The 23,745-nt window shown below is 37.2% G+C and overlaps 2 protein-coding genes across 2 annotated transcripts; one reads left to right on the top strand and one right to left on the bottom strand.

Annotated features, from left to right (window-relative positions):
* The first annotated feature begins 9,383 nt into the window (after positions 1–9,383).
* LOC130993896 (uncharacterized) lies at positions 9,384–11,848 on the top strand. Its single transcript, XM_057918932.1, has 2 exons — positions 9,384–9,918; positions 11,814–11,848. Exons 1-2 carry the CDS (start codon positions 9,384–9,386, stop codon positions 11,846–11,848), a joined length of 570 nt encoding a protein of 189 aa, XP_057774915.1.
* Positions 11,849–12,316: 468 nt separating this feature from the next.
* Positions 12,317–14,084, bottom strand: LOC130995621 (REF/SRPP-like protein At1g67360). Its single transcript, XM_057920979.1, has 3 exons — positions 13,891–14,084; positions 13,555–13,794; positions 12,317–13,131 (listed from the first exon to the last, which is right to left on the bottom strand). Exons 1-3 carry the CDS (start codon positions 13,903–13,905, stop codon positions 12,679–12,681), a joined length of 708 nt encoding a protein of 235 aa, XP_057776962.1. The 5' UTR covers positions 13,906–14,084; the 3' UTR covers positions 12,317–12,678.
* Positions 14,085–23,745: the final 9,661 nt, after the last annotated feature.

The raw sequence follows: 23,745 nt of genomic DNA, 5'->3' as shown, positions 1-23,745 counted from the left end.
TCATGTATTTATAACTAGGATTTAAAGTTCATGTTAAATACTAAAAAGTGAGTAAAGTTCATATATTTATACACCAATTACCCTATTATAAACACTTCATTATCATGAGAACACCTCATTGAACATATAAAATCATTGCATTCGCAGTGAAATTTACTACATTCGAAAAAGAAAATTGTTCATTCTAGAAATCGAACTCATGTGATACATTTATCATCAAGATGATGCATCTACCATAATTTTTCATGATCGAAAGGCTAAGAATGATTAACCAGTCTAATTTTAAATAATGGTTATAGAAAATTTTTATAGAGGAAGAAATTTGAATGAGAACCCTTATTTAAAACGAGAACAATAAGTCATTCTTAGCCCTTCGATCATGTAGGTGAATGTATCATATTGAAGAATGAATGCAACATCTGAGCTCGAACCCCGGAGTAAGCAAAAATTTTATTATATTCGGATACATTAAATTTAATAGTGTGCATCAATTTTATAGAAAATGTAGTTATCAAAATAACCACACTACACACACACACATATGGTTAGAGATTGCCATTTTTCGTAACATGTGTGACTAATGAATAAGCTATATAGTGATGAATAAGACATCATATAAAGTTGAATAATGATATTAAAAAAATTAATAAAATTTTCTCTCCCTCCAAGATTCGAATCTAGGTAAAAATTTTCTCTCTCCAAATAAATATAGTCACATGATACATTAAATTAAAACCTACAAATCAAATTAATCAATCTAAGATCTCATCATATATGAGAGATCTCATTGAAACCATACCCTCTCTCTCTCTCTCTCTCTCTCTCTCTCTCTATATATATATATATATATATATATATATATATAGGGTGTGGTTATAATAAGAACCACACTTATCGTGAGAACATAAGAACCACTAAAATCAATGCATCTGCTATATAAATTAATGCATTCACTATTAAATTTAATGCATCCGAAAATAATAAAAATTTTGCTCCCTTCAGGATTCGAACCCAGGATCTGCATTCATCCACTAAGATGATGCATCCACCGTAGATCTTGATGATCGAATGGCTTAAAATGGTTCTCCGTTCTAATTTTATTTAGTGGTTCTTATTTGAACCTCTCCCTATATATATATATATATATATATATATATATATATATATATATATATATGGGAGCGTTCCAATGAGATCCCCTATATGTGGTGAGATTTTAGATTGATTTGTGTGTGTTGATTTCATGTATCATATGACTGATATTTACCTAAATGACGATTTTTTTTACTAGGGTTCAAATTCTGGAGGAAGCAAAAATTTTACCAATTTTTTTAATATCGTTATTCATCAATATATATTGCCCTATTCAACACTATATATTACCTAATTCGTTGTACTCATGATCTCACGAAAAATAGCAATCTCACTAGAGTGCACCCCTATATATAGAGGTTCAAATGAGAACCGAGATTTAAAATGAGAACGGAGAACCCATCTCGATCTTTGTATCCTGAATATCAACGGTGGATGCATCATTTTGATGGATGAACACACCATTTGGGTTCGAATTCTGGAGGGAGCGATTTTTTTTCTCTTCCAAATGCAGTTCATTATACAGCGAATGTAGTGACTTTACAATGCAGTAATTCATGGTCCACCACTCGACTCATTCTCCACTCATAAGATATTCATCTAATATTTTTTAAAATTTGTGCCATCAAAAGTATTGCATGGGACGAAAAAGGGTATATAAAAAGTGTTATTGTAGATATAAAAAGCATTATCATGAATATAAATATTAGTATGTGTAAATTTCGATCATAATGGATTGCCCTCTCCGATCTCCCTCCCTCTCTCACTAATGGGTTGCCAAATTATAAGAATGGACTGTTATTGGGAATTCTTAAAAGTGGCCCAAATAAACTGATGTATAATAATATGAGCAAACGGAATCGAAATTTTTTCAATCTTGTGGTCCCTCTACTGCTACCAAGTGCAAGCCCACACCCTATGTTTGACATTAGATTATAAACCACGTTTCTGTGACATATATTAATATAATTGTAGCCAATCCACGTCGTTAACCTTTATTTATATCTCAGTTTTGCTTCTTCACTACAAATTCATATCCACCACAGTCACTTAATTAGCAAATCATGTCTTTCCATCTTACTCGTCGTGTTCCAGTGATAAAGATTCTATTCTAGCTAGCCTAGCTAGCTCACTCACCCTAAATGTATCTACTTATATGTCTACATCATATTGATTAGCACTTATTTCTTTTATTAAGTACTTGCACAAATATTTAATAAAATAAAAAGTTATTTTAAAGTATAAACTAGAAACTATTGTTAATCTTAAATCATAAAAAACTATGATAAATTCATTACTTTACTGAATATTTACGATATTGGATTCAAATTTCATGGGAGAAGGGATAAAAAATTATTGTTTTGAATCCGTCATTTTTCACAATAAATTAATCATCTTATACACTAAATTCAACATATTTTCACAATTTATAATTCTTATTTTAATATTGTTATATAGCTTAACCCTACCTTACTCACACATTAGTAAATGCATTCATATTCATCTTAAAAACATTGCTGTCAATGGATATCATGTGGTGGTGTGAAAAAATAATGTAGAAATAGCACCAACAACACGTATCAAAATAGCAGCAATGTTGTAAATATATCTTCTAGATATATCTTATGTGTGTTGACCAAGAAACCTAGAGGGAGAATAACACTTGACATCTTCAATCCACCGGAGTTGACTGTCCTCCGTTCACACCGGACGTGTGTGAACGTTCACACCGGACGTTCACACTTGGTTTAACACCTATAAATATGGGTGTGTTGTGAACTTCATAATAAGGACATTTTGTATTCTCTACTCTATTCTCTCGCTTCTCTCTAGTTTATAACACGTTATCAGCACCATAGTTCTAGTCCTCTCATCTTCCTTCGATCGTAAAAGGATTGGAGGTATGCCCTAGGAAAGAATTGTGTCTTTCCAATAAGGTACGACTAATTTTCTTTTCATCTGAATTTCAATCCGTATAATTTTAGTAATCATCTAAATCCAGACGAAAGAAACTTTGAAGTATTAGAATATTATACTGTTTAATATGTTTATATCAATAAATTGGCTTGGAAATAACCAGAAAACGGAATCATGGTAACATATATGCTTTGCATAAAAGAGATTGTTATTGAAATTTGTGCAAATTCCCCTTATATTTGTGGTTTGATGCAAATATGTTATATTTGTTTATTACGAATGATATAATTTTCGTTATTCTTGAAGAAATACAAATAATCCTAAAAGTTATATTTTGATGCTATTAAAATAGCATTTGTTTGAGCATATTAAATTAGTGATGCATTTCGAATGATATTGATCTTAATCATTCCACCAAACAAAAGTGAATTTTGATTGGAATTTGGAGGATATAAAGTAAATTTTTGATCTGTACTTAGACGGAATATGTCATTTTATGTAAACTTGTATTTGATGTGGTATAAAAAGTCAATGTGAAATAGTAGATTTTAGAAAAATAATAAAGAAAAATATGAAAAGTTCACGCAAAATAGAAGACTATTTTGATAATTTGAGACATAATAGATTCGCCCGATTATGTTAAAAAGATATGATGCCAATAGATTTAATCTCAATATTTTTGTGCACCCTTTCGGTGAGATGACAAACATATATAATTGAGTTTTAATTTATTTTGTTTGTTAAGAGTGCAATATTTGATTGGATCTTATTCTACAAAATCTTGAATATGATTTACTACTACGTGGCAATTCTTGTTTCGTATTATTTTATATAATCAGTAAACTTCAATGTTCTACTACTTGAATCACTATTGATATTATCATGTATTGGGAAATTTTTTAATTCATAGTGGATATATACTTTGTATATTATATATATACAACGTATTTTTTTAAAATAATCTTGAAAAACTCATTGATGCTATTCAAATAGCACAAGTAGTATTCCTGAAGAATATTACATTCAAGATCTTAAATTGATGCTATTAAAGTAGCACAAGTAATATTCCTGAAGAATATTACATGATCTAAGAGCAAGTAAATTAAATATTTGGATAACATATCCTTGAATCTTTATCTATTTGATTCATATTGTTGCTCCCAATGTAGCACAATCAATATTCCATGAAGGATATTACATACTCTTCAAGAGCAATCCATATTATATGCTTTTGAAAATTAGACCTTGAAGGTCAAACGGCCCTAAAGGCCGAATGGTTGTACTCTTTTTCCCTTACTAAGTTTTTTCCTACGAGGTTTTCTTAGTTAAGGTTTTTAACGAGGCAACTAGTGTAATATATGAGTAAATATATATGTCTTGTACTATTTTCCTCTACCAAATTTTTCCCATGGGGTTTTTACGGAGAGGTTTTTAACAAGGCATGAATATATATATATATTAATATCATATGAAATCTTGTGATATTTGTCTTGGTAAATAAATACACATATTATTCTTCAAAAGAAGAAGTATTTCCTTAAGTTGACATTAGATGAGAATAATGTTAACACAATATCAGGTGCATCAAACATCATTGAAGGCTCCGGAAGAGCTTGTATCATTTTGCCAAATGATACTAAATTAGATATTGAAAATGCCCTGCACTTTAGTAAGTAACTTACTAAGTTTCAAGAATATCCGTAATAATGGATACCACATCGAGACAATTATGTGAAAGGTAGAAATGAATATCTTTGCATAAATTCTTTTGTTTCAGGCTATAAGCTGACAAAAGAAAATTTAGCAACACTACCTTCTGGAATGTATTACACATTCATAAAAGCAATTGAGACAAACCATTTCATGAACGTAAAGTTCAATGATACAAAAAGCTTTAAGCTTTGGCATGATAGGTTTGGACATCCTGGAGCGACTATGATGCGCCGAATAATCAATAATTCATATGGGCACAACATAAAGAATCAAAAGATTCTTTCTACAAAAGAATTCCCCTGTGATGCTTCTGCGCAAGGCAAGTTAGTCATTAGACCTTCATATACGAAGGATAATACTGAATCTCCATATTTCTTAGAAAGAATTGAAGGAGACATTTATGGACCTATACATCCACCTTGTGGACCTTTTCGATAATTTATGGTATTAATTAATGCCTTTTATAGATGGTCCCATGTATGCTTGCTTTCTACTAGAAATGCAACATTTGCTAGACTACTTGCTCAAATCATAAAATTAAGAGCTCAATTCCCAGACAATTCAATTAAAAGAATTCGTCTTGATAATGCTGGTGAGTTTACATCTCAAGCATTTGATAACTATTGTATGGCTATTGGAATTGAGATTGAACATCCAGTAGCTCATGTCCATACTCAAAATGGTTTAGCGGAATCATTTATTAAACGTCTTCAAATTATTTCTAGACCATTACTTATGAAATCAAAACTACCAACTACTGTTTGGGGTCATGCCATATTACATGCTGCAACATTAATTCGACTAAGGCCATCAGCAAATCATGAATACTCCCCAATGCAAATTATATTTGGCCGAGAACCTGATGTTTCTCACTTACGAACTTTTGGTTGCGCGGTTCAAGTCACAATTGCACTCCCACAACGTACAAAAATGGGTCCCCAACGAAGACTTGGGATATATGTTGGATTTGATTCACCATCGATTATAAGGTATCTAGAACCTTTAACAGGTGATTTATTTACTGCACGTTTTGCAGATTGTCATTTAGATGAAATGACATTTTCAACATTAGGAGGAATAAATCTACATCCAGAAAAGCACAAGGAAATCTCTTGGAATGAGAAAAACTTATCACATTTTGATTATAGAACAAATCAATGTGAACAAGAAAATGAAAAGATCATTCATTTGCAAAATATTGCAAATCAAATTCCTGATGCTTTTGTAGATACAAGAAAAGTGACACAATCTCACATACATGCTGCAAATACTCTAGCTAAAATTGATGTCCCTGAAGGACAAATAGCTTTGGCAGCAAATGAGTCCAAAATTCGTCAAAAACATGGTCGACCAGTTGGTTCCAAAGATTCTATGCCTAGAAAAAAGAAAGGGGCAAGATATAAACCAAACAATGACGAAAACGACTAATCAATCAAATGAAAGTGATGTAATTCCTAAAGAATTACAAGTATCTGAAAATCATGAGATCTCAATAAATTATTTACATCAGATACTAGAGAGAGAAAATATCATCGTTGATGATATATTTGCCTTTCATATAGCTCTTCAAGTTTTAAATATCAGGATCCTGAACATAAATCTGTTGCTAAATGCAAACAGAGACTTGATTGGCCAAAGTGAAAAGAAGCTATAGAAAGGGAATTAAATTCCTGTGATAACCGGAAAGTATTTGGGCCTATAGCCTTAACTCCGGAATCTAAAATCCCTGTTGGATATAGATGGATTTTTGTTAAAAAGAGAAACGAGAAAAATGAAGTTACGAGATATAGAGCAAGACTCGTAGCACAAGGTTTCTCACAAAAACCAAGAATTGATTATGAGGAAACATACTCTCCAGTAATGGACGCTATTACTTTTAGATTTTTGATTAGTCTGGCTGTGTCACAAAGGCTTGATATGCGCCTTATGGATGTAGTGACTGCTTATCTATATGGGTCATTAGATACTGACATATATATGAAAATTCCTGAAGGATTTAAAATGCCTGAAGGATTTCAGTCACAACCCAAAAGCATGTATTTAATTAAACTGCAAAAATCGTTGTATGGGTTGAAACAGTCTGGTCGTATGTGGTACAATAGACTGAGCGAGTATCTTTTGAAAGAAGGATACAAGAATGATGATATCTGCCCTTGTGTTTTCATTAAGAAAACCGAAAGTGGATTTGCAATCATAGCAGTTTATATTGATGATTTAAATTTAATTGGGACTCCTGAAGAGCTCAATAAAACTGCTGAATATTTGAAGAAAGAATTTGAGATGAAAGATTTGGGAAAAACAAAGTTTTGTCTTGGTTTGCAAATGGAACGTATCCGTGGAGGTACGTTTATCCATCAATCCACATATACAGAATAAGTGTTAAAACGCTTCTATATGGATAATGCACATCCATTAGCATCACCAATGGTCGTTAGATCTCTTGATACTAAGAAAGATCCATTTCGACCAATTGAAGAGGGTGAAACGATACTTGGTCCTGAAGTACCATATCTAAGTGCAATTGGAGCATTGACTTATCTGGCTAATAATACTAGACCAGATATAGCTTTTTCTGTTAATCTTTTAGCAAGATTTAGCTCTGCACCCACTTTGAGACATTGGAATGGTGTTAAGCACATTCTACGTTATCTAAAGGGTACCATTGACCTTGGATTATATTATCAAGAAAATTCTGATAATACTCTAGTGGGGTATTCGGATGCAGGATTTTTATCCGATCCACATGAAGCTAAGTCACAAACTGGATATATTTTCACATGTGGTGGAACTGCTATATCATGGAAGTCTGTGAAACAAACCTTGACTGCAACATCCTCAAATCATTCTGAAATCATTGCAATCCACGAAACAAGTCGAGAATGTGTATGGTTGAGAAATGTGACGAGTCATATCCAAGAGTCGTGCGGGTTAGCTTCATCAAAGGCCAAACCAACTGTTTTATATGAAGACAATGCTGATTGCATCGCGCAACTCAAGGAAGGATACATCAAAGGAGATAGGACGAAGCATATTTTTCCAAAGCTCTTCTACACACACGACCTTCAAAAGGGTTACGATATCGACGTGCAACAAATTCGCTCAAGTGAAAATCTGGCGGACTTATTCACCAAGGCATTACCAACATCGACATTCAGAAAGTTGGTACACGAGATCGGCATAAGTCGACTCAAAGATATTCAATGATCTCAAGTTCAGGGGAAGCAGTTGTACTCTTTTTCCTTCGACTAGGTTTTGTCCCATTGGGTTTTCCTAGCAAGGTTTTAATGAGGCAACATTTTTTAGGGATTGGTCAATCAAGGGGAAGTGTTGTAAATATATCTTCTAGATATATCTTATGTGTGTTGACCAAGAAACCTAGAGGGAGAATAACACTTGACATCTTCAATCCACCGGAGTTGACTGTCCTCCGTTCACACCGGACGTGTGTGAACGTTCACACCGGACGTTCACACTTGGTTTAACACCTATAAATATGGGTGTGTTGTGAACTTCATAATAAGGACATTTTGTATTCTCTACTCTATTCTCTCGCTTCTCTCTAGTTTATAACAAGCAACAATATTAAAACGAATATCATAGATAAGTTTTTCTTCATTTTATAGGCGTTTTGACACCTTAAAATTCAACTTTTAAGATCAATTACAAGTCATGGTTGAATTTCATTGAATGAGAGAGTTCTAGTTTTCTAAAAACATGTAAGGGACATCCAAATGACGCAGACTTTTGTCTGTAAATAGCTAGGTCTAGAGTTCAAACCACACCGCTCCAACCTTCCTCCAAATAAATAATAATAATATATAACATATATTATAATTATGTTTTGTATTATTATGTATTCACCTAAGATCAGGGACGGAGCCAGGGGGGCTAGAACCCCCTCCCAAATTTTGAGTTTTTTTTTTTTTTTTAAATACATAGATATATGTTTATACCTATTATAAAATAATTTTGTTTTATAAAAGAGTATTTGGTTATTATATTCTCTCATATATATACTTAATTTAAGGATAATTCTGTTATTTAAAACTATATAATTTGTGAAATATTGTTTGTTATTATTACTATTAGAGCATCCACAATGGTGGGTGCGATGGCCGGATCGAACCCGGCCTATCGCACCCACCAGCGATGCCGCACCCGGGTGCGAAGGAGGGGGCGAAGGAGGGAGGCGAAGCTACGCACTCGCCGATTTCGGGTGCGATGGAGGGGGCGTGTAAAACACGCGCCCCTTTTCGGCCGGAAAAAAAAAAAAAAAAAATTAAAAACTAGCCGTTTTTTGGACCGTTTTTTTTTTTTCCGTTGCTGATTTTTTTTTTTTTTTTTTTTTTTTTTAATTTCTATACTCCCTCTATATATACATATACAACCTCATTCTCTTCTTCATCATCTATCATTCATCCATTCTCCTCATTCATCCATTCCCCTCATCTTCTAAATTATTTCAACAAATAACAATGGAAGGCGATTGGAGCAACTATTGGCGTGAACATCCTCAAAATCCATCCCCCGGCGAATCAAATGCTTCCAGGCAAGGATTCTCGCCGTTCACGCAAGAATCCAATGCCTTTGAAGCGGCGGGCACCAATTTGAACCCCCGGTTTGCCGCCGTTGCCGAGCCCGACGTGGAGGAGATTGCTTCTATGCCGGCGGCATCCAAACGTAGCAACTATTATCCGGCAGAAACGGTGCTAATTTGCCGTTTGTATTGCGAGCACACCCACGACTCTGTGGTTGGTGCCGATCAAAAAGGGGCGAAGTTTTGGGGCTCCATCTGCGCCGAGTACAACGCTAAAAGGCCCGAAGGATCTATTTCACGCGACGTCACACAAATCAAATCTCACTTTCAACGGGTGTCGAAGGATACGAAGAGGTTTGAGGCCATGCACAAAAAATGCCATGATCAATGGAAATCAGGCATGAGTGATATTCAAATCCTGGAGCAAGCAGAGGCAATGTGGCTAGCCGAGTACCGTGTTCCGTTCCGGTATTCGCATGCATGGAAGATCTTGCGCGAGTCGAAGAAATTTTCAAGTCTCGGCGGGGATGTTCACTCCGATGTCCATTCGGACAAACGATCAAAGGGGTCCGACGGTCTTCCCACAACGACTTCTAGTGACGCCTCTATCTCCACCCGGCCCCAAGGCCAAAAGGCGGCCAAGCGAGACAAGCGCAAAGGCAAGAAAAAGGCCGAAGAAACGTCGGAGGATAACCAAAAAGCTCTCGGGTACATGGCGAATATGGTGAATGCAATGGAAACATTCTCCCAAGTTCAACGTGACCTCGCCGATAGCATGTTGATGAGCCGGGACACCTCTCAAATGAATCCCGACGAATTGGCGTTTCACATGTGCAAGGTGGCGGAGATCAAGCAACGACACAACATCCCGTAGATTTTTAGGATTTTTTATTTTATGTTTGTTTTAATTTAAGTAATTTAGGATTTTAATTTCTTGTATTTCTTTTATTTCTAACAATGTAGGATTTGAATTTTAATTCAATGAAATTTTAATTTCTTAATTATTGTAAAATGGAAACTAGAATAAAACTAATTCAAAAATAAAATAAAATCTATTGCACCCATAGTGAGTGCAATACCATTGTGGGAGTGGGTGCAATAGAAGTGGGACCCATGGTATTGCACCCACTATGGGTGCAAGCATTGTGGATGCTCTTATACTTGTCTTTTAATAAAAAAATGCCTAATATGTATGAAATGCTAAAAAAAATTATAATGTATTGAAACTAATTTGTAATATATAGAAAATATATAATCTATGAACATGTTGTTTGTTATTATTATTATTATGCTTGCCTTTTAAAAAATGTCTTAAATATACGGAATGTCCAAAAAAAAAATTTGTGATATATTGAAACTATATAATCTATGAAAATATTTTTCGTTATTATTAGTATTATGCTCGTATTTTAGTAAAAAAAAATATCTTAAATATACAGAATGCCCAAAAAAAAATTCTCGGGGGCTACCGCCCCCAAACCCCCGTGCAATTTCATCCCCCCGAACTTAATTCCTGGCTCCGTCCCCGCCTAAGATACAATATATAAAATCACACATATTTGTATAACATATTTATGACATTTGATTTATAAAAGACCTTGTATTTTTTTGAAGAAAACAAGATATTAAAATATCGTGTATGTATATCATACATTCTTATAACCTCAAACAAACTAACATCAATACCAAATCAATATTTTGAATAACCGGGTTTTTAGTTCACGAAAACAGGAACCAAAACCACGATAAATAGTAATCGCTCAGTCCACTAATTTATGTCCTAATTTTCTTTTTGGTTCGTCCATCAATTCATGTCCTACCTATTTTTAGTAACTATTTATATATTTTTTAATTAGTGGATCCCAATAAACAATACATTTTTCCTCCACTCAACTAATAAATAATACACTTTGAGGATCCTTTTTTCCACTCAACTAATAAACAATACACTTTTTCTTAAAATTCTTGTTTCCTCCCCCAGGTCATGAATTAGTGGACGGAGGAAGTAATAAGGAAGGGATAAACTTCATTTATCATTTTATACCTCGTTTATTGTGATGTAATAAAAAATTCGAGTAGATGATATAAATTTTCGGACAATACTTTTGTCCCTTAAGAAATGTATAATTTTATACATAAAAGAGGATGGTATAATTTTATACCATCTTATAAAAAATGGATAAATATATTACTATCATTTAAATCAAACAAGATAAATATAACCCGGTTGTGATAAAATTAGGCTTCATCCAGTTTTTTTTTTTTTGGTTAGCCCTTTTACTTTACCATTTGGAGCTTATATATATGTTGAGGCCCAAATTAAGTTCAATTTGATTGAAGTAGAATCGTGCATTGCTTTGTCCCTCAAAAAAAAAATCGTGCGTCGTAATATCTTCGACTAGTTGGTGCGAAAATTGATCTCAAGATAAAATTAACTTACCTATTTATCGAACCTGAAATTTGTATTTATCGATTTAGTGAGCTAAACTTGATACCCACAACTAATTATTGGGCTAGAAAGTGTATTATTCCTCTGAAAAGAATTCATTGTTAGGTGCAAGGTTTAGGCGTCAAGTGATTAGGGCCTGACTCAGTAACATTAATCACTGGAAGGGCCCATTGTCTAACCACCTACACTCACAATGTTAACACAACTAGTCTCAACTCTCAACTCCATTACACTAATAACCATTTCCAATAAAGATCCTATTTATTTCTAAAATAACCACTTCGGATTCTTTGTTCCATAATTTTTTATGTTTCACTGTGTCCTAAAGTTGCACTGTATCCCATTATTAAATAAATTTATTTTTGAGCACTAATGATAAATTCACTAATTTAATAAGATTTATTATAAACTAAAAAATTGATTTATTATAAAATAAAAATTATGGTTATATACTAAACCTTAATTAACACTAATTACTAAATATTTAAATTTCAAATAAAATAAATCCCAATAAGAAATTATTAATTAAAAAATAAAAAATAAGTATAAGCCTAATTAAATTAGTAAAAAAATTTAAAAAGTGAAGTAAAATGGAGGCAAGTGGTAAATAAGATAATGATAACTTATTAGGTATTGAGAAAGGAAACCCAAATTTAATTGGTACAAAGATGTAATTTTGAAAGATATAAGAAAGGCGAATACGCATATTGAAAGTAAAAGTGGAGGTAGCAATATCGTGATATGCAGATGAATTTGATGCTGGAATCTTTATCATTGGAATACGGGTCTCTCTCGTGTAATGTACAGAACACACCAAATGCTTCCAAGAGTCGCGTAAAGTAGACAAGAAAAACGGCACAACGCACACCATCAGCAGAAATCCCCCCATCCACCGCCTCATTTACACATTTCAAACAGGGAGAAGAGAAGCATACGCACCTATCAGTATCATTACACGAACGCCCGGAACCTATTCCTTGTCCGATTCACTTCCACTCGAGCACGACGCATCCTCCTCCTTACCCGCAGATGCCTCCACTTGCTTATAAGCCTTGGCCATTTCCTCAACCGGGATCAACGGGGCATAGCAGAACACGCTGTAGCCTTTGCCTCTCATGCCCTCCACCAAGCTATTGTACTTCTCCGACCAATGTGTGGCGGTTGGAGCCGCCAGCTCGGACACTCCGTGCAGAGTAGGATGCTGGTTCATCTTGTACCACACCACGGCTACCTGGTTCACAGCAAAGGTCTTGGAAATCGAAGAGGCGCGACACACTGCAGCAAGGGGACCACCAACCTTGGCTTCCTCCGCCAGCTCTTCAACTGTGGCGGATGCCTTCTTCATTATTAAGTGGACCTTCAGAGCCACCTTCTTGGCCGTGGCCGGCGCACGCTCATCAAACTTGTGAGATGCTTCGTCCACCTAACACAACATTTAATCAACATTATTTGGAATTAACGATTCCGTGAGATATTATTGACTACATAAATCCATACCACCAGACGTGAATAGTTTCAAGCGAGAAATTTAGATTGGACAGATTCGCTCTTCAGCATACAAGTCATTCAATACTGTGTGGAAAAACTAGAAATGAAGAAGACTAGAAGAGCATGTGATCATCTATCACCAAACAAACACATGAAAAAGTCATCAAAAGAAGCGGACAAAATTCAGATTCACGACAACTGACGTAATCAATCGAGAAAAGGTAATAATCGATCAATAGCAATAGATCACCACATCTAACCTTTTTCAATAAATAACCGCATGTGACATTCATGGAAGATACCCCGGAAAAAATAAATTAGATGAATAAATAAAACAAAAACAAAAACAAAAACAAACCTTATTGTCAAGGAAAACGAGGAGATGAGTAGGAACGTCTTTGAATCTCTGGTAAATGGGGGTGACAACCGCTGCAACGGCGTCTTCCGCCTTGTCGACGGTGGGTTTGAGGGAGCCAGAATTCTGCTTAGCGTGGTCGTAGATGTTGGAGACCAGAACGATTACGTTTATAGTGAGAGTCCTCAGAAAACCTAGGCGCTTCAATTGGATATCATTCCTGGCCGTTCTCTCCATCTCAACCTATAACACAATTGCCATAACCAAAGGAAAAAAAAGCATAGATTAATGAGAAAATGTAGAAATGGAAGAGAGTAGAGTGGAATTGATAGGAGTAACCTGAGATGAAGCCATTTTTGAGTGTAAGAAGGAAAATTGTTGTTGGCGTGAGCTGAGGTTTGCAGTTAATTAGTTTTTCGGATCTTGCAGTAGGAGTGGGCATTAGAATCGCGAGGAACAAAAAGAGACGCAAGGGGTAGATTTGGGAATTCCGAAGAGTAACGGTGGATTTTAGGCCACGTGTCGTTCAACATACCTTCAGATTCTCGAGGGGAGGGGTCTGGAATTAATCAACTGGATTAGTGTTGTCGCAATGCCACAATGACAATTGACAAGGGATAGAATCATAGAATATTAAAGTTTGGTAAGATATGATTGTTTATTCATCGTACTTTTATTATTGAGAATTAAAACGGGTATTGAAATTGATTTAAGAGAAAAGGATTCATTGGAATATTTTCATATATAATATACTTGCTTTATGGGCAGATCGAGCCTCGATTGCAAGTTACTTCCTCTTTGAAAACTAGAATAAATGGAACATAGATTGTTGGAAATATGGTTTTAATGCCATATCTGGAAATTATTATTTAATTAAATATTTATTATTTAATTAAAATAATGATTGGATGTTAATCTACATCTCGAGTAGATCAACGTGATATACTTGAAGTCTCAAAACCGATTTCCGATGAGTGAGATATTGTATGTCAAAGTTTGGATGTTGAAGAGGGAAAATAACATTTATGCTATGTTATCCCACATTGGAAAACATAGAGATGTTTTTCATGTATAAGAATAGCAAAGCACATGGAGTTGATAAATTGACTTGTCGGCTTGCTAGTGGGCTTGATCTAAGTACTAGCCTCGCGCGCACACACACACGCGCGCCGCCGACGATCGATCGATCGATCGGACGACGACGACGACGACGTCGCCGCCGCCGGACGGGCGGGTCGGGTACGGATACGGATCTTGGCAATTGGTGCTTTGGGGTGGTGTTTGGGGCCCAAACTATTTTTTGGACCAACTCCATTGGGCTTTTATTTTTTGGCCCAACAGAATTATTCTTGGCCCAATGCTCGGTCAACAGAATTATTCTTGGCCCAATACTAGGGTTGGAGGTTTATCCTCCATTTCTATATTTTCTCATTAATCTATGCTTTTTTTTTCCTTTGGTTATGGCAATTGTGTTATAGGTTGAGATGGAGAGAACGGCCGGGAATGATATCCAATTGAAGCGCCTAGGTTGTCAAATGGATTCAGAATCAATGAGTGCGATAAATGTGTCTACATTAAGAATTCTAATAACGGATATGTTATTGTTTGTCTTTATGTAGATGACATGCTCATCATGGGAAGTAATTCCCGAGTGATTCAAGAAACCAAAGGCATGCTAAGTAAAAATTTTAGCATGAAAGATATGGGCTTAGCTGATGTTATCCTTGGAATTAAAATTCTAAGAAGACCTGATGGTATTACTATAACACAATCTCACTACGTTGAGAAAGTGTTAAAGAAATTCAACGCTTTTGACAAGCCAATAGCTAAGACACCATGGGAACCTAGTGTGCATTTGAGTGTACACAAGGGAGAACCTGTTGACGCGATAGAATATGCGAAGATTATTGGGAGCTTGTTGTATCTAACAAATTGCACTCGTCCCGATATAGCATGCTCGGTCAACAAGTTGGGCAGCTTTACAGCTAACCCTAGTAATGAACATTGGAAAGCTCTTGAAAGGGTTTTGAGATATTTGAAATATACTCAAAACTATGTGATTCATTATACTAGGGAACCCTCTGTACTTGAAGGGTACTGTGATGCAAATTGGATATCTGATGCCAAAGACTCGTTTTCAACGAGCGGTTATGTATTCACTGTGGGGGGTGGTGCTGTGTCTTGGAAATCCAAGAAGCAAACATGTATTGCTAGATCGACCATGGAATCAGAATTCATAGCTTTGGATAAAGCTGGTGAAGAAGCCGAGTGGCTTAAAAATTTCCTCGAGGATATTCCATGTTGGTCGAAACCTGTGTCGTCCGTAATAATTCATTGTGATAGTCAAGCTGCTATCGGACGAGCACAAAACCATTTGCATAACGGTAAGTCGAGACATATTCGTCGACGTCATAATACCGTGAGACATTTGATCACTAGTGGAGTTATCTCAATTGATTATATAAGATCAATTGATAACATAGCGGATCCTTTGACAAAAAGTATCCATCGAGATCAGATGTATAAACTGTTAGGGGGAATGGGTTTGAAGTCCACAAATTAAGGATAATCATAGTGGCAACCCAACCATGATGACTGGAGGATCCCAAGAACTTGGTTCAATGGGACAACTAAGCTATGAAAATCCGTGTGTTGAACACTCGAATTGCCTATTCCTTGTAGAACAGTGAGTGTTCGGAAACCTGCACGTGGTGTGGTTAAGTCTTTGACTTTTAATGACTCTAGAACTCCTCGAAGAGGACAAGTATAGCAGGATACTTGAGTTAAGAGTCACCTATGTAAGTGTGAAGTGGGGCCGCTTCGATTGAAACACTTATGAATCCAAAGAGGTGTTCCAAGGCTTGTAATGGACACAAACGTGAGAACGAATAAGGATTGAAGCAATATTGTGTCAATATTATTGACTAAGTATACACCAAGGAGGACTAGTTCAAGGAACACAATCCACTAGGCCGCCGGTATACTCGATAACATTGACTATGGCAGGTTCAAAGCCACTAGCTACCTTTCCAAATGCAATGTTGTCTCTTAAGAGGACTGAGCTAAGTGTTTGCATACTTTCGCATACTGTTTTCTCACTCATGTGGGGGATTGTTGGAAATATGGTTTTAATGCCATATCTGGAAATTATTATTTAATTAAATATTTATTATTTAATTAAAATAATGATTGGATGTTAATCTACATCTCGAGTAGATCAACGTGATATACTTGAAGTCTCAAAACCGATTTCCGATGAGTGAGATATTGTATGTCAAAGTTTGGATGTTGAAGAGGGAAAATAACATTTATGCTATGTTATCCCACATTGGAAAACATAGAGATGTTTTTCATGTATAAGAATAGCAAAGCACATGGAGTTGATAAATTGACTTGTGGGCTTGCTAGTGGGCTTGATCTAAGTACTAGCCTCGCGCGCACACACACACGCGCGCCGCCGACGACGACGATCGATCGGACGGACGGACGGACGACGACGTCGCCGCCGGACGGGCGGGTCGGGTACGGGCCGCGGCCAAGGACTTGGATCTTGGCAATTGGTGCTTTGGGGTGGTGTTTGGGGCCCAAACTATTTTTTGGACCAACTCCATTGGGCTTTTATTTTTTGGCCCAACAGAATTATTCTTGGCCCAATGATTGTTTTTATTCCCAAGCCCAGCCCACAGCAACAGTTGACAGCAGCAGCAGAAGAAGCAGTAGCAGGACGCCAACTTCGACTTCTGCATGGCAGCTTCAATTTTTTGACTGCGACCACCGGCCACCTCTTCATCTTCAACCTTTACGGCTTCCAGCCGTCGGAGTAGAATTCAAGGTGTCGAATTCATACTTATCACATGCCTATAAATAGGCCTCTGGAGAGCTTGCAGAAAAGACACCAACAAATATTCTGCATTCTGCCATTTCTACACACTCTCTGCATAACACTTGTGCTCAGTTCTTGATCCTATTCAGTTCGCCGGAGCTCGCCGGATTGTGGTGCTACATCCAACGAGACGAAGTCGTTTTACCTTTGGGGAAGATACGCCAAACCGAAGAGCACTACCGGGGCGATAATCTTCTTGCGGGAAGAGATTCATCTCGACTCGACTTTGTTTATACGTATAATTTATTTATACAGTATATTTCAGTTGTATACAATTATTTGAGTTGTAATTTCTCAAATTATTTTCTTTGTAATATTTTCAATTATTTTGAGTTGTATTATCTCAAAATATTCATTTTGTAATATCTCGATCGTGTACCCGGTTCTAACAATCGCAAGAAGATTATTTCTCTGCCGTTGATACACGTTCGAGAAATGGCTCACACCGACGTCAATATGGACGGCTCCACCACCTCTGCAACCATCGGTTCAACCACGTCGTCAATATTTTCCTCGTTTGCATCAACGGGGGCTTCATCGTCAACATCTAGAACTATTGGTCTTGCCGAGAAACCATCAACGTTCTCAGGCAAGAACTTCAAATATTGGCAAGAGAAGATGCTATTCTACCTCACAACCGTGGGGTTTGCCGGATTCTTAATGGAGGATAAACCTCCAACCCCGAGTGAAGAGGAAGGGGAGACAAGCCAAGAAATTCGTGCCGGATATTTGAACTGGTGTCGCGGCGACTACTTGTGCCGTAACACCGTTCTCATGTCTCTGGACGAACGGCTTTACCGTGTTTTCAAGGTTCATGAAACCGCGAAACAATTGTGGGAGGCCCTTGATCTAAAGTATCAAGTGGACAAGGCGAATACTACCAAGTATGTCGTTGCCAAATGGTTGGAATATAAAATGGTTGACTCCCGACCATTGATGGACCAAGTGGAAGAGTTCCAAAATCTTTCACATGAGGTTCAAGCCGAAGGGATGCCCTTGGCGGATGCATTGCTCGTTGCAATCATCATAGAGAAATTACCTCCTAGTTGGAGGAAATTTCAAAACCTTTTGAAGCATGAGCGCTCGGAGATGTCCGTGCCGATATTGTTATCCAAGCTTCAAATGGAGGATCACGTGAGAAGTCGTGATCAAAAGGGAAAAGCTCCGATGGAGGCAAAGGCCAATCTCGCCGAGAAAGGCGGTCCCTCCAACAAACGTGGTCGCCCTAACCCTAATAATAAGGGTAAAGGGAAGCAAAGCGGTAGTCAACCATCAAAGTTTGATGGTGTATGTTATAATTGTGACAAAAAAGGTCACATGGCTAAGGATTGCCGCAAGCCAAAGCGGAAGAAAGCAAATGGCAACGTGAACAACGTCGAGAAGGACTTCGACGATTGGAACCACGATGACTTTGCTGCCATGATCTCCGAGGTGAATCATGTGGACAACCCGAACGCTTGGTTCGTGGACACCGGCGCTACCGTCCATATATGCATAAATCGTGAGTTGTTCCACAACTACAAAGAAGTGGAAAACAAAACGATAATGGAGGCTAGCGAACGGACATCCCAAGTCCTTGGCATGGGAGATGTGATTCTTCAACTCACGTCGGGCGTGGAGATCACATTAAAAGACGTATTACACGTTCCAACTGTCCGAAAGAATTTAATTTCGGGTTTTAGGCTTACGAATAAGGATTTTGAATTGTTTTTCAAATCTGACTATGTTGTAATACGCAAGTGGGGAAAGTTCCTAGGGAAAGGCTATGCCTCCGAAGGACTTTTCAAACTTGGTGTAAGAGCTTGTAAGCCTGCCAAGGCTAAAATCAATAAAGATGCATCAACTTCTTCTGCTTACTTGATTGAGTGTTCTGATTTATGGCATTGTAGACTTGGACATGTTAATCTAAATGCTATAAAGAGATTAGTAAAAATGAATTTACTAAAAGTTGATGAATACAACTCACAAGAAAAATGTGAAGTTTGTGTTGAAGCCAAAATGGCTAAGTTACCGTTTAAATCGGTAAAAAGGAGCACTCAACCATTGGAACTTATTCACACCGATGTTTGTGATTTAAAGTTCGTGCAAACTAGAGGTGGCAAGAAGTACTTTATCACCTTTATAGACGATTGCACAAAGTATTGTTACCTTTACTTATTGAAAAGTAAAGATGAGGCTATTGAAGCTTTTAGAAACTTCAAAAATGAAGCCGAGAATCAACTTGGATGTCGAATTAAGATGGTTCGAAGTGATAGAGGTGGAGAATATGTAGCTCCGTTTGCTGAATTATGCAACGAAAGTGGTATAATCCATCAAACGACGGCTCCTTATTCACCACAATCTAACGGCGTTGCTGAACGCAAGAATCGAACTCTTAAGGAGATGATGAATGCCTTGTTGATTAGTTCAGGATTACCCCAGAACATGTGGGGGGAAGCTGTCTTAACGGCCAACTATATCTTGAACAAGATTCCACTCAAAGGGAAAGATGTAACTCCCTATGAGCTATGGAAAAGAAGGAAACCTTCGTATAAATACCTCAAAGTGTGGGGGTGTTTAGCCAAGGTAGAAGTGCCTTTACCAAAGCAAGTTACAATAGGACCTAAAACGGTGGATTGTATCTTCATTGGTCATGCACTTAATAGCAGTGCCTATCGTTTTATAGTGCACAGATCGGAGATACCTGATATACATGTTGGGACAACGATAGAATCAAGGAATGCTATATTCTTTGAAAATATCTATCCTAACAAGGATAAAGGTACATCGAACTCTAATGATGGAGTTGATGGTGATGCTACAGGTTCTAAACCTATGGAAGTAGCTAGTAATTCTACTCAAGTAGATGATGCCACGGGTTCTAATCATGTACCACCTAATAAGAAAAGACCAAGGTCTAAACCTATGGATGTAGAACCGAGACATGGGGAACGAGTTAGAAAAGCTAATGTCTATGGACCGGATTATGTTGTCTTGATGCTAGATGGTGAACCGGTGACGATTAAAGAAGCTATGTCTGGCTCAGATGCAGCTCTCTGGAAAGAAGCCATCGATATTGAGATTGATTCCATTATACAGAATCATACTTGGGTGTTAGTGGATCTACCACCTGGAAGTAAAGCTTTAGGATGCAAATGGATCCTAAAGAAGAAGTACAAATCTGATGGTACTATAGATAAGTACAAAGCCCGACTTGTCGTTCAAGGTTTCAGGCAGAAAGAAGGGTACGATTTCTTCGATACCTATTCACCTATGACCAGACTAACATCTATTCGGATGCTTCTCGCTATTGCTGCCTTGCACAATCTCGAGATTCACCAAATGGATGTGAAAACTGCGTTCTTGTATGGCGAGTTGGAAGATGAAATATATATGAAGCAACCTGAAGGGTTTGTAGTACCTGGGCAAGAGCACAAAGTATGCAAACTTCAAAGGTCTTTATATGGGTTGAAGCAAGCACCGCTTCAATGGCATTTAAAATTTGACAGTGTAATGTTGTCAAATGGATTCAGAATCAATGAGTGCGATAAATGTGTCTACATTAAGAATTCTAATAACGGATATGTTATTGTTTGTCTTTATGTAGATGACATGCTCATCATGGGAAGTAATTCCCGAGTGATTCAAGAAACCAAAGGCATGCTAAGTAAAAATTTTAGCATGAAAGATATGGGCTTAGCTGATGTTATCCTTGGAATTAAAATTCTAAGAAGACCTGATGGTATTACTATAACACAATCTCACTACGTTGAGAAAGTGTTAAAGAAATTCAACGCTTTTGACAAGCCAATAGCTAAGACACCATGGGAACCTAGTGTGCATTTGAGTGTACACAAGGGAGAACCTGTTGACGCGATAGAATATGCGAAGATTATTGGGAGCTTGTTGTATCTAACAAATTGCACTCATCCCGATATAGCATGCTCGGTCAACAAGTTGGGCAGCTTTACAGCTAACCCTAGTAATGAACATTGGAAAGCTCTTGAAAGGGTTTTGAGATATTTGAAATATACTCAAAACTATGCGATTCATTATACTAGGGAATCCTCTGTACTTGAAGGGTACTGTGATGCAAATTGGATATCTGATGCCAAAGACTCGTTTTCAACGAGCGGTTATGTATTCACTGTGGGGGGTGGTGCTGTGTCTTGGAAATCCAAGAAGCAAACATGTATTGCTAGATCGACCATGGAATCAGAATTCATAGCTTTGGATAAAGCTGGTGAAGAAGCCGAGTGGCTTAAAAATTTCCTCGAGGATATTCCATGTTGGTCGAAACCTGTGTCGTCCGTAATAATTCATTGTGATAGTCAAGCTGCTATCGGACGAGCACAAAACCATTTGTATAACGGTAAGTCGAGACATATTCGTCGACGTCATAATACCGTGAGACATTTGATCACTAGTGGAGTTATCTCAATTGATTATATAAGATCAATTGATAACATAGCGGATCCTTTGACAAAAAGTATCCATCGAGATCAGGTGTATAAACTGTTAGGGGGAATGGGTTTGAAGTCCACAAATTAAGGATAATCATAGTGGCAACCCAACCATGATGACTGGAGGATCCCAAGAACTTGGTTCAATGGGACAACTAAGCTATGAAAATCCGTGTGTTGAACACTCGAATTGCCTATTCCTTGTAGAACAGTGAGTGTTCGGAAACCTGCACGTGGTGAGGTTAAGTCTTTGACTTTTAATGACTCTAGAACTCCTCGAAGAGGACAAGTATAGCAGGATACTTGAGTTAAGAGTCACCTATGTAAGTGTGAAGTGGGGCCGCTTCGATTGAAACACTTATGAATCCAAAGAGGTGTTCCAAGGCCTGTAATGGACACAAACGTGAGAACGAATAAGGATTGAAGCAATATTGTGTCAATATTATTGACTAAGTATACACCAAGGAGGACTAGTTCAAGGAACACAATCCACTAGGCCGCCGGTATACTCGATAACATTGACTATGGCAGGTTCAAAGCCACAAGCTACCTTTCCAAATGCAATGTTGTCTCTTAAGAGGACTGAGCTAAGTGTTTGCATACTTTCGCATACTGTTTTCTCACTCATGTGGGGGATTGTTGGAAATATGGTTTTAATGCCATATCTGGAAATTATTATTTAATTAAATATTTATTATTTAATTAAAATAATGATTGGATGTTAATCTACATCTCGAGTAGATCAACGTGATATACTTGAAGTCTCAAAACCGATTTCCGATGAGTGAGATATTGTATGTCAAAGTTTGGATGTTGAAGAGGAAAAATAACATTTATGCTATGTTATCCCACATTGGAAAACATAGAGATGTTTTTCATGTATAAGAATAGCAAAGCACATGGAGTTGATAAATTGACTTGTGGGCTTGCTAGTGGGCTTGATCTAAGTACTAGCCTCGCGCGCACACACACACGCGCGCCGCCGACGACGACGATCGATCGGACAGACGGACGACGACGTCGCCGCCGCCGCCGGACGGGCGGGTCGGGTACGGGCCGCGGCCAAGGACTTGGATCTTGGCAATTGGTGCTTTGGGGTGGTGTTTGGGGCCCAAACTATTTTTTGGACCAACTCCATTGAGCTTTTATTTTTTGGCCCAACAAAATTATTCTTGGCCCAATGATTGTTTTTATTCCCAAGCCCAGCCCACAGCAACAGTTGACAGCAGCAGCAGAAGAAGCAGTAGCAGGACGCCAACTTCGACTTCTGCATGGCAGCTTCAATTTTTTGACTGCGACCACCGGCCACCTCTTCATCTTCAACCTTTACGGCTTCCAGCCGTCGGAGTAGAATTCAAGGTGTCGAATTCATACTTATCACATGCCTATAAATAGGCCTCTGGAGAGCTTGCAGAAAAGACACCAACAAATATTCTGCATTCTGTCATTTCTACACACACTCTCTGCATAACACTTGTGCTCAGTTCTTGATCCTATTCAGTTCGCCGGAGCTCGCCGGATTGTGGTGCTACATCCAACGAGACGAAGTCGTTTTACCTTTGGGGAAGATACGCCAAACCGAAGAGCACTACCGGGGCGATAATCTTCTTGCGGGAAGAGATTCATCTCGACTCGACTTTGTTTATACGTATAATTTATTTATACAGTATATTTCAGTTGTATACAATTATTTGAGTTGTAATTTCTCAAATTATTTTCTTTGTAATATTTTCAATTATTTTGAGTTGTATTATCTCAAAATATTCATTTTGTAATATCTCGATCGTGTACCCGGTTCTAACATAGATTACATACAATTTCAATACCCCTTAGTTTGCAATATTTAGCCAAAATCTACATAACAATTCC

The sequence above is a fragment of the Salvia miltiorrhiza genome, chromosome 7 (genome assembly GCF_028751815.1).
Source record: "Salvia miltiorrhiza cultivar Shanhuang (shh) chromosome 7, IMPLAD_Smil_shh, whole genome shotgun sequence".
NCBI classification, from domain to species: domain Eukaryota; kingdom Viridiplantae; phylum Streptophyta; class Magnoliopsida; order Lamiales; family Lamiaceae; genus Salvia; species Salvia miltiorrhiza.
This window is presented reverse-complemented; position numbering and strand designations above follow the sequence as displayed.